The 12,734-nt window shown below is 44.7% G+C and overlaps 1 protein-coding gene across 1 annotated transcript in view; it reads left to right on the plus strand.

Annotated features, from left to right (window-relative positions):
* Positions 1 to 12,734, plus strand: part of TAF6L (TATA-box binding protein associated factor 6 like) — a 482,594-nt gene that overhangs the window by 150,374 nt on the left and 319,486 nt on the right. Inside the window, exons 3-4 of the mRNA XM_069645168.1 lie at positions 9,991 to 10,141; positions 11,996 to 12,046. Coding sequence (XP_069501269.1) covers positions 9,991 to 10,141; positions 11,996 to 12,046 — 202 coding nt within the window. The remainder of the gene's footprint in view (positions 1 to 9,990; positions 10,142 to 11,995; positions 12,047 to 12,734) is intronic.

The raw sequence follows: 12,734 nt of genomic DNA on the forward strand, positions 1-12,734 counted from the left end.
TTTTCTACCCTTCTGCTTTCACTCGCGGTGTTACTCCTCTCAGGTGTATACTCAGCAGCAGTTTACTCTGGTAAGTTCACGGGAGTTTCTTTTCTCTATTTCTTCGGTTTTCTGTTCCTTGCCTTGTATTTTACTATCTTTTTATTCTGCCTATCTATTACCTTTTTTCACATATTTCTTCTTGTTCTGCTCCTTTCTCGCCTTTCCGAGACTCTGTCTGCATCCTGTTACTCTTCCGCTGCACTCTCTCACCGCTGCAATCATACTTCTATGCCGAAGCCCCTGTTACCGCAGCCTCCACGGAGCCGCTGGTCCTACGCATCTTCTGCCTTCTGCGGTGCCTGTCGGATCTTGCGGTTTTCCCAGACAACGTCTGCCTTCTGCTGTGCCTTCTGGATTGCAGTACTCTTCGAACGTTGCCTGTCTCCTGCGGTGCCTGCTGGAACTTGTAGTTTCTCCATACTACAGATCTGTTCTTGTCCTTTGATTGCTTCAAAGTCTTCAGAATATTTACAACCTCTAAAGACCCTTTTTTCATCACAGCAGGAATCACAATTAACAGATCGGATACTCCTTTCCGACCAGTAGAGAAGATCTGCTACACAGGGTTTTTTGCCAGACGGCTTTTTCCCTGGAGTTTTGGGACTGGCTCCTGGGGGATCACCGGACTTGGTTCCCATCCGGTCAAGGTGGCCTCCGAGGAGCCACGTCCTTATTTACGTCAAAAGAAGACTAAGAAGAAGACGGGATCAAAGAAGTATCGAAGAAGACAGGATTGGTCGACTTCTACGGGCTCCACTGGAGATTCAGGTGAGGAGGAGTTGGGCATAGAGAAAGGGGAAGTTGTTAGTTTTGACAGTATACAACGCCAAGAGAAGACCCAGATGGCTACTCCAGAACAGATACAGGAGATGTGTAATGCCATCCAAAGCCTACAAGTCGATATGCAAGCACTCCAGGCTGAGAACCAAACATTGCGTAACCAAGCCGTAATCAGGGATGAAGGGAGAGGTGAATTACCGGCAATGCCTTTTTCCATGCCCAAGTACGACGGAAACCCAAAGGGTATAAAGGATTTCCTGGATTCTTGCTCTGTGTACTTTTCTTTTAGAAAAAGAACCTTCGAGTCCGGAAGAGCCCGGGTAGGGTTCTTGATTTCCAACCTGACAGGCAATGCCTTAAGATGGGCAACACCTTTGGTGACGACTGACGATCCGTCAGTGAACGACTATGCCTTATTTGTTCGCAATTTACAGACACGTTTTGAGAGACCAGAAGTCCAGTACTCAACGTATGAGGCACTGTTGGATGTTAGACAAGGGAATCAAGATGTACAATCCTACGTATCTCAATTCCAAGGGTTGGCTACCTTGGCCGGATGGCCGGATACGGCTCAGCAGACAATATTCCGTAGATGTCTCCAATGGGAGATAAAAGATGAATTAGCTCGAGTAGCCAGACCAGACACTTTTGCGGAACTAGTAACTTTGGTTCTGCGGATCGAATACAGAATAAATGAAAGACGCCATGAGAGGAAGAGAGCCCGAGGAGGCCAGCTGAATTATAACCCTCCTTCAATTCCAAGGGAAAGATCCTCCACCGAGGAATCAATGCAGATAGGTGCTACTCGTGGACCTTTGACATCAGACGAAAGAAGACGCAGGCGAGAACTAAACTTGTGTATGTACTGTGGTTCCCCCAAACATCAATTGAAGGACTGCACCGAGATCCCTTCCTGACGTTCGGGAAACGCTCAACCTCGTCCCTCTGCAAGGGAGGTAACGGGGAGAGTAGCACACGTCCTTGCAACCCCACAGGATCTGGAAAAGGAGTAGAGGATAACAGTCTAATGATTTTCCAAGTATCACTAACCACAACAACTGGAAGTTGTATTTCGGTTCTAGCCATGTTGGACTGCGGAGCAGCAGGCAACTTTATTGACATTACCTGGGCTAAGAACAATATGATCATTCTCCAACCCAAGAAGAAGGCAATACCAGTAGAGGGAGTAGACGGCTGTCCTTTATCCTCTGGACCTATCACCAGAGCAGCACACTTCCCTCTCATACTGGGAATACCTTGTTGAGACTTCACAACCCGTGCATCAACTGGAGTACCAACCGATTGAGTTTTGATTCCGAATTCTGCAGCAAAAACTGTATCAAGGTTCCGCACCCAGAGGTACAATCCGCCAACCTGGTAGTTCAACCTCAGTTGACGATATCATCTATTCCGATGCAATACAAGGAATACGAGGATGTATTTGAAGACGTCCTGCCTAAACTCCTCCCACCTCATCGCCCTGAGGACTGCAGCATTGAACTTAAGGAAGACGTACCCTTGCCCTTTGGAAGAATGTATCCATTGTCCCAACTGGAACGGACAGCACTTAAGGAATATCTCGATTCCAACCTCAGCAACGGACTGATAAGAAGTTCAAAGTCATCAGGTGGTGCATCTTTGTTTTTTGTAGCAAAGAAAGGTACCAAAGAACTCCGTCCCTGTATCGATTACCGTGGATTGAACAGTATTACTGTTCGGGACAGATATCCTATGCCCCTCATCAGGGATATCCTAGAGGCTGTTAAGGACTCACAAATCTTCACTAAGATTGACTTACGAGGAGCCTATCATTTGCTAAGGATACGTCATGGCGATGAATGGAAGACCGCCTTTCGAACACCGTTGGGGTTGTTCGAGTATTGCGTAATGCCTTTTGGTCTTGTTAATGCCCCAGCGGTGTTCCAGAGATTCATGGACAGGGTATTTTCAGACTTGCTTAACATATCTGTTGTAGTGTATCTGGATGATATCCTGGTATTCTCCAGCTCACTACAGGAACACCATACCCAGGTTAAAGAGGTTCTTCGCAGGCTAAGAGAGAACGATCTGTTCGCCAAACCTGAGAAGTGTTCATTTGAGGTTAGAGATGCCTTATCTTGGATTCATAATCTCATCTACAGGTATACGGATGGATCCAGATAAGTTTAAGGCCATTCTCAGATGGCCTGATCTATCATCTGTCAAGGAGGTTCAACGCTTTCTCGGTCTGGCGAATTTCTATCGCTGCTTTATACCACATTTCTCTGAGATAGTGTTACCCCTTACCTCACTCCTTAAGAAGGGGGTTCTTTTTTCCTGGAATCCAGTGGCCCAGAAGGCATTTGCCACACTAAAGGAACTGTTTACTACAGCACCTGTTCTAATACAACCTGACCAGTCGAAGCCTTTCATAGTTGAGACTGATGCTTCCGGCGGTGCTCTGGGAGCTGTACTCTTACAGGAAGACAAGAAAGGACAGGAACACCCTATCGCCTACTATTCACGAACGCTTACCATCAGTGAGCGAAATTATTCTGTGCTCGAGCGAGAGTTGTTGGCCATGAGAATGGCTTGTGAAGTGTGGAGACACCTCTTACAAGGAGCAACCAATCCATTCCTCATACGTACCGACCATAGAAACCTAAGAGTCCTTCAGCAGATGGAATGCCATAACTCTCGTCATGCTCGCTGGGCCTATTACTTTTCGACTTTTGATTTCCAGATTACCTACATACCAGGTACATTGAAAGGAGTAGCGGATGCTCTTTCCAGAAGCTGGCCTGAACCCGGACAAGAGAAGACGGTGTTGGTCAATGTAGAGAAGTTGTTACCCAAACAACGATTCATAGCCATGATCAATCTTTATCTCCAAAAGGTACAGGAAGGTTATAAATATTGCACTAAACAGACACCTACCTCCAAGGATCTACAAGAGATAAAAGGGTTATGGTTCTACAAGTCAGCTCTTTTTCTACCCACTCCAGAGCTTCAACAACAAGCACTCAGTTTATGTCATGACCTCCCTCTGGCTCGACATAGAGGCCAAAAAGCCACACATGAGCTACTTACTCGAAGTTTTTGGTGGCCTTCGGTAAATTCTGACGTCAAGTCATATGTCCCGTCTTGTTCAGTTTGTGCCAGTGCTAAGGTATCTAGGCAGAAACCCATCGGTTTACTACAACAACCCGAGCTTCCCACACGCCCCTGGGAAAACATCTCTATGGATTTTATTGTGGACCTACCTTCTTCTCAGGGAAAGACAGCAATAATGGTAACGATTGATTTGTTTTCCAAACAAGCCCATTTTTCTTCTCTGAAAGGAGTACCCTCGGCAGCAGAAACTGCTTCGGTGTTTCTTAGAGACATAGTAAGGCTACATGGACTACCTCGAGTGATCATTTCCGATAGGGGCGTACAGTTCACTTCAAAGTTCTGGTCCATACCTTGTAAGGAGCTAGGAATTCATAGAGCTATGTCGTCGGGTTATCACCCGCAGTCAAATGGACAGACTGAGAGACTCAATGCCACTCTTGAAGGGTACCTCCGTTGTTTCTGTAATAAGGAACAGGACGATTGGAATTCCTTGATCCCCATGGCAGAATTTGTTTACAACAATACTTATCACACATCTATCGGTATGAGTCCGTTTTTGTGTACTTACGGCTATTACCCTCACTCCTTCCCCAAGATCGGATTTAGCGATACCAAGGCACCGTCTGTGGACAAAACTTTGGCTGAGATCCAACAATTACATACCTCTGCTCTACATACCTTGGAAGAGAGCAGAAAGAACTCCAAGAAGTACGCGGACATGAAAAGAAGACCAGTCCCTCAATGGGGTCCAGGGTCACTAGTCTGACTATCCACCAGGTACTTACCCAGGTGGGCGAGGCTAGGCAAATTCACCCCAAGATATATCGGTCCTTTTCGGATAGAGACTAAGATCAATCCTGTGGCATACAAACTAAAACTACCTGCTCGTTTCAGTAGAATACACCCTGTATTCCACACTTCCTTGTTGAAGGAACATATTGAGGATCCTTTTCACAGAAGAACTAGGAAGAAGGACATCAAGACGTCCCCGATTCCTGAAGAGTATGAGGTAGCCAGATTGATGGATTCACGTTACAAACAAGGGACATTGCAATACCTGGTCCATTGGAAGGGTTATCCAAATTCCGAAAGAACTTGGGAGCCTAGATCGCATCTACATGCCCCAGAACTAATCAAGAAGTTCCACAGATTGTATCCCAGTAAGCCGGGAGGGTTCCGGCATCAAAGGGGGCATACTGTTATGCACCAGCCATGGAAATTATGGTATAGGTGGAGATACACCTAGCATGGTTGCCTTCTATGTCTAGTTAACGGTCTAGCCTTCCACCAAGATGGCGTCCGGAGCGTATATACGCATCACGCACAGTAACAACGGTGCGTTGTATCATCGTTGATTTCTTTGTTCATTGCCCCTAGCTCGTGTTATTCTGTTTCGCAGAAAGACCTTACCTCCTCCTTCTTGCCTTAGCCTTTTTCTACCCTTCTGCTTTCACTCGCGGTGTTACTCCTCTCAGGTGTATACTCAGCAGCGGTTTACTCTGGTAAGTTCACAGGAGTTTCTTTTCTCTATTCGGTTTTCTGTTCCTTGCCTTGTATTTTACTATCTTTTTATTCTGCCTATCTATTACCTTTTTTCACATATTTCTTCTTGTTCTGCTCCTTTCTCGCCTTTCCGAGACTGTCTGCATTCTGTTACTCTTCCGCTGCACTCTCTCACCGCTGCAATCATACTTCTGTGCCGAAGCCCCTGTTACCGCAGCCTCCACGGAGCCGCTGGTCCTACGCATCTTCTGCCTTCTGCGGTGCCTGTCGGATCTTGCGGTTTTCCCAGACAACGTCTGCCTTCTGCGGTGCCTTCTGGATTGCAGTACTCTTCGAACGTTGCCTGTCTCCTGCGGTGCCTGCTGGAACTTGTAGTTTCTCCATACTACAGATCTGTTCTTGTCCTTTGATTGCTTCAAAGTCTTCAGAATATTTACAACCTCTAAAGACCCTTTTTTCATCACAGCGGGAATCACAATTAACAGATCGGATACTCCTTTCCGACAGTAGAGAAGATCCGCTACACAGGGTTTTTTGCCAAACGGCTTTTTCCCTGGAGTTTTGAGACTGGCTCCTGGGGGATCACCGGACTTGGTTCCCATCCGGTCAAGGTGGCCTCCGAGGAGCCACGTCCTTATTTACGTCAAAAGAAGACTAAGAAGAAGACGGATCAAAGAAGTATCGAAGAAGACAGGATTGGTCGACTTCTACGGGCTCCACTGGAGATTCAGGTGAGGAGGAGTTGGGCATAGAGAAAGGGGAAGTTGTTAGTTTTGACAGATTGCTTCATAGCCCAAACCATCCACTATGCCAGTAGAAACACTTGGATTCCGTTTTAACTGGGTTTAATTTTACAAAAACGAAACTAATTAAATTGCACAGAAGTGCTGTCCGTGTACACTGCAAGCTCAATCCAAAATGCAATTGATTTTATGGAAATAAAATCTCGCTTTGCACTTAACAATGGAGAGCACAGTGCATTTTATCTTGCACTGCTTCTGTATCCCTTTGAAACTAGTGTCTCCTCTTTCCTCCCAGATCACCTCCTCCAGGGTGTTCTCATGGATAGGACTAAAGGGCAATCTGGATTTGCGTCCTGAATGTATGTAGTTTCCCATTTTGGGCAATCAGCCTGGCCCTCTCAGATTGGAGTCCCTCCGTCAGCAAGGCCCCAGGCTGATCTGCACAGGTTCCCACACGGGCTGCTCATCTCCTTGTCCATCTTGGCACAGCTTCCTTTACACTGTTTTTCTCGTACAGAAGCTGTCCTCAAAGTCCGTACGTTCTAGTTCTTCTGAGGAAGTACTACGAGTTGAAATTGTCGAGGATATTGATCCATTTAGGCTGAGGAGGAAGGATTAACATCTTTTTTTTTTTTTACTTTCTTTCCATTTTCGACAATAAAGTATTAACTTCTTAAGTGCTGACGGTGAGTATGCTCGTCCTATTTGCCTGGGGACAACCAGACGTGGACTCCCTGCTCACTGTGCTCAGACAGGCACAGCTTCACCTCACTGATGAGGCCCAACAAGGCTGAACACGTGTATGGGGTTACTGTTGGTACTCCTGTTCAGAGAGGAGTTTCCATAGCATTGACAAAGACTGATCTGCAAATGGCTATTTCCCATCTGTGAAAGGTGCAGTGAGCAAAAAGCGTGTGCTGCAAACTCTCATCTCAGAACAGGTTATCATGCCATGTTCTTTCTGGAGAGGAGCGCCTGCTACCTTTTTTGAAATAGACGTGCATAATAGCCAGGCAGTAGACTTGTCAGCCACATGGGCCATTAAAACATTCGACCGCAGATTCTTCCTCTGATGCGATGATTACCACCACATCTCTTAAATGGCATGTGGGCCAAATGTTAGGAATAATACTTGCACCTTGTGAGTGGATTGCTTGGGCATGCCAGACTGTATACGGTTTGACAGAAAGCCTTTCAAGGCTTGTAATTGGGATAGGATTAGTTAGATTGCACCTATTGACAACATAGCAAGATCTCTGTAGTCCTTGTTTGCATGAAGGTAGGGTAGCTTCATCCTTGTTTCCATTCCCTGGGAATTGAAAAGGCCACCATTAAAAAAAGAATGGACACCCTTTCCCTCCCCACCTTTGCTTCATTGACTCCACACAGCTCCACACAGTGCATACCTTTATCATACCTGATTAAGGCGGTGGGGAATCTGGTGGTGCAGTCTGTTAAAAATACTTGAATTCCGTATACCATTCTAGAAGCAATCCACACACAGTTCTTAGAGAGCAAGAGTCCCTACATAGTTCTAGCTGTGGTTCACACTCAGAAGTAGAGTCTAGCAACAGTTGTGCTAGTTAAGAATCAGAGACTGGCTAAGCACTGATGGCTTTGAAGGCAAGTTAGGTATTGCATATCGCACCTTCTATGAAGGGTTTTGAAAGACACTGGAAATCAGCGAAGGGACGACACACTATGGAGCCATGGCGTGGCCAGCACTGCCTCCCCCGAATACCAAACTTTTCCTTTCTTTAAAATAAATAATCCGTTTTTTGTTCAGTGTATAAACAATAAAACAGGAAGGGTCAGACATGTGATACAGTAATGAAAGTGTAATTACAGCATAATCAAACACTTGTAGTAGGACTCTAGCTTTGTTGCTAATAGGCATTACAATATCATCCCACTTCAACTAAGGCAACATGAACCATACAGCAGTACTTTCTTTTTTCTATTGCAGCACATAACTGCAGCGCACACAGAGTAAGGGAGGGGAGGACTGAGGAGACATCAGAGACAGACAGCGAGATGTGAGGGGACGGAGGATCAGTACAGTTGGACATACAAGTCATTGAATAGTGTACATATGTCCTCACACAGTTCCTGCTAGCCCCTTCACTTATGCATAACTTTCTGACTCACAGATAAAAAATACAAACTCCCAATCAATCGTCACGTGAAAGTTTCCTAGTGGACTTCCAAACTTTTAGGTTCTCCTTTTTGGCAACTGTTGAGGCACAATGAACCGGGAGAAAAGCGAGCATTGTATGGCCCCTTTGGGCTTACACACCTAACAACTATGCCCAAACGGCCGTGGTCCCCCAATCAAAGTACGTTCTCACTTCCAGAATATATAGAGGCCCATCTTGCAAGCCCAAGACGTGTCCACAGCATTCAGTTTGCTATGGGCCAATTGCATCTGCAACTAATAAATAAATGACAAATTGTTTTCTTGGCTTAATCTGAGATTGAGGTCTAAATTCATGTTTTTAATATTGGAGAAGGCTTCAAACCAACATACTGGCATCAAAACGTATCCAAAGACACTTGGTCAAATTCTTATCACTGACTTTCTCCTATACAGAGTTCTTACATAAGTCCATTCAAGGTGTATACTGAGAGGGTCCTCTAAACTCATGAGGCAACTAAGGACGGCGAGTTGAAAACGTCACCTGCATCAGATTTATAGCCTGTGGAAACCAAGAGCCAATTCCTACGCTCCTGGTTGGGATTGTTTAACGTCATTGAGTCAAGAGAGCAAAGAATTGCCCACCCAAGCGTCAGTTAATTTGTGTCTGCCCGCCTTCATCCATGCAGGCCTATTTCACTTTTTATTTCCAGTCTGTAACGCTGGATTACCAAATTACCCTACAAAGTGGCTTCACTGTGAAGGAGGGAGACTTAGCCCATTTCATACACTGCTTGGTTATCTTTTGAGATTACATGTGTGTTATGGAGTGTAGAGCAACATACCTAGACGGGAATTTGTCCTTTGACAGAAGTGAGTGTAACTTTTTGGCAAAGCTGCGCATTGCTCAGTGTTGGCCCACCCCGCCTAGTCCTCTGCTTTCTCTGAAAAGCATGCGTTCAAATATGTAAGGGAAAATGTCATGTGATATTTCCGCTTTTTAGGTCGTCAAAGCACCCATCCTCACTCAGTCATTTTCAGAAGGATTAGCTTAAGCGTTCGCCCCTATCATTTTTCACATTCAACACAAACCTTAAAAGAAATCCTCAGTCAACTTAAATATTTCTTGAGTAAAGTCAACCATACTAAACACACATTGGACCGTGAGCAGTAGGGACTTTTTGATGCTATGGATTTCACCCCACAAGGTTAGCAACAGTTAACTCCATCTCATGCATTCTGCCATAGGCGCATCCATAGCCAAATAAACATTGTTGTGTAAAATTCCATTAGTATTTGGGGAGACCTCAATGCCAAGATGAACACAGCCCCCATCAGTTCGTTTGAGATCCAGATCCCCCAAAATACCTTTTTAGCGAGATGGCGAAACTGGAAAACCTCTGATTTGATCATATTAACCTTGAAGTGTGAAAACGTTCATTGCCTTTTCAATCTTCTATTTGAGGGGTGGTGGAAGGAGATGAAGGAGTGGGGTTGCCCGGTGTCCTGAATGACACCCTGACTCTACGATTATGGCTTGGGTCCTGCCCTGTTACACCAGAGAAGGCGTGACCGTGAGCGGAGTGGGTGAGGGGACCAGCAGGGTGAAAGCATGTCGCTTCTTGACGGTGGATATTAATTCTCTATGGGAGCATGTGGATTTTCAAGTCACTTACTGGTGTTCTTCTCCTACAGGCAGTATGTGGCTACGGCTCCCAGGAGCTTCTTCCCTTCCGTGCAATTAAGGATGGGGACCTTTTTTTCACAGAAGATCGCGAAGTGAATCTGGTGGAGCTGGCACTTGCCACAAATATCCCAAAGGGTTGTGCAGAGACCGCTGTGCGAGGTGAGTTCTTAAACACTACTGTGTGAAGTTTGTCTCTCTAAAAAGGCAGTGAAAAGATAATGACAGTCACACCATGTCTGCTGTTGAAGGTTAATGGTTATTCTGTGATATCCCGCGTTCTCTAGTGTCTCTTTTTAGTCTGTAATGAATTACCACAACACAGGCAAATATAGAGCGATTAACTGGGGCTCTTTCTCTTTATAAATGCAATAATAATGCATGGAGGGTCTAACGAAAATAAAATGCAAACTTACATGATGCAATTACATCGAAAGCATACATAATTTAGAGTATAATTGCATGATGGAAAGATATACAAATATTTACTAAAGCAACTTTGAATACTGTGCCCACGGTGTTGGTTAGTGGCTCAGAATGTGTCTAATGTACCAGAGTTGGTCGTTAGTTGCAAAATAGATTAAATCCGGAGTTAATCGTGTGGCGTAGAGCAGCTTCAGTGTAAAGCATCCATGCATTTCAGGACATTCTATTAACCAAGGTGTGCAGGATCATGTAAGACCACACCCTGTGGACGTGCTCGGCATGCTTTGCTGTGTATCTTGTGACCACCAGGATCTGCTTTGAATCTTTCATTCCTTAGTTTGGTCTAAATGCTGATGATTCATTCCCAGACTTCCCAACTTCCATTCCCAGTCAAGCTTCCTGTTTTTTAGTCAAATGTTTGGGGGTGATGACGGAGGGAAGGGAAAGAAGTCTTTGGGTCCTTGCCTTCCCTGTATGGTTGAATAGGCCAGGGATGGACAGCAGAGGAAAGCGTATCATCTCCTGCAGTGTTGAGAAGTGCAATAATTAAATGATTGGCTCTTGTCAGGGGTGACGTGAAGTTATCAGTGGCCACTTTCTTAGCAAGAGGCAGATGTCATGTAGTGCCACATTTATGGGTCACTCCTTACCCCCATTAAGTCATCTTATGAGGCTGAGTGCTTTTGTAAGAATGAAGGCTTTCTGCATTTTGCTGTCTCTGCCCCCTTCTCACAGGAGAGTATTCGCTCTAAGACACATTTTATATGCTCGCGCATCGGATATTTGAGCAGAGTTTTTGTTTTCTGGGACAAGTACCGCCAAAAATTCCCTGGCCCTTACTCGATTTTACCGGAGTAGTGTACAGGGCCTCTCACACTGGAACTTAGAGAGAATGTATGAAATGACTTCACAGGCACTATAATCAGCTTGGGAAAGGGATAGTAGGGTTGTATTAGCCCTACAGATAAGGAGTGTATCAGACACTTGTACTCCCTAAAAATGGGCAAATAAAAATGGGGAGAAAATACTCCCAGCAAAAAATAGGAAAAAGACATGTAGAATCTTCTGCCCCTGCTTTCATCCTCACAGCTCCATGGATATGTTTGGACCAGTAGTCCACACAGTACCACAGGAAGATGCAACTATTTTAACGCCGAATTGGAAGAAGTAAACCTGTATCTTTTTTAATGTGCTTGAATAACTAGGTGAAAAGAAATAAATATTACAAACACATTTTCAGGTTTTCAGTTAAAACATACTTTTACTCGCTTATAAAATACTCTTATTGGAAATTGGACTTCCATTTTTACTCCCTAAAAAAATCATGTTACTCCCAATAAAAAAAATATGGAGCACTGGGTTGTATATCGTCTTATTTATGTAGGGTGCTGAGTGCAATGCAGGTAATGGAACTGCTGGGACTGGGGCATTTCAAATCTAGGTGACTGTAAGCTATGAAGGTAATCCCTCACTGCACACAGATGTACAATTTGACTGGTCTTTCGTTATATTTGTTTGGGTGTTGCATCCCATTTCACTGAGCCAACGTGAATAGAAGACCCAAGTCAATGTTCTCTTCTTTTCTTTCAGTGCATGTCTCATACCTAGATGGAAAAGGAAACCTGGAGCCTAAAGGAACCGGTAAGAACTTTATTATGTCATTTATAATGCCCCTGTACACAAGTGTTTCTAGACGCGACAAGACAAGGGAGGGAAGACAGAGTGATGACAAGACAACCAATTTTACTCACTCTTGTGTCAATCAGATCGTGCAAGTGCTAAGACGTAAAGTAGCTCGCTGTTCAACATTGCAAACCTTTCATGTAAAGCAGCTGATTGGATTTCTTTCTTTCTGAGTGCTAGAACCTCAAGAGTTGCTTTCAAGCATGCCGAAGCCACTCCTATTCTCTCTACATGTAGAGTACCTCAGGGTTCTTGCCTGTCTCCAACCCTGTTTAACATATCTATCAGACCACTTCTTGATGACCTCGGTGTCCAATATGCTAACTGCGCAGATGACACCCAGGTCCTCTTTGAGTTAACAGGTACCTACACAGCCAATCTCAACAAGGTGAATAGCACTTTGAAATTCAAACTTGGATGGCCTATAATTCTTTAGCTCTCAACTCTGAGAAAACAGAGCTTCTCATTGTTGACACATTACCCCAGCTTAAAAACATTGACCCCTGCTATTCCCATTTTTCAATCTCGGGTAATAGGATTCCGGTCTGTAAATCAGTTAAAACTCTTTTATTTTGGACTCTGAACTATCCATGAAACAGCAGGTCTATAGTGTACGGTTATACTGTGGATACATCACCAAGTTATT

This window comes from Ambystoma mexicanum, chromosome 2p (genome assembly GCF_040938575.1).
Source record: "Ambystoma mexicanum isolate Mex_15411 chromosome 2p, UKY_AmexF1_1, whole genome shotgun sequence".
In the NCBI taxonomy this organism is placed as follows: Eukaryota; Metazoa; Chordata; class Amphibia; order Caudata; family Ambystomatidae; genus Ambystoma; species Ambystoma mexicanum.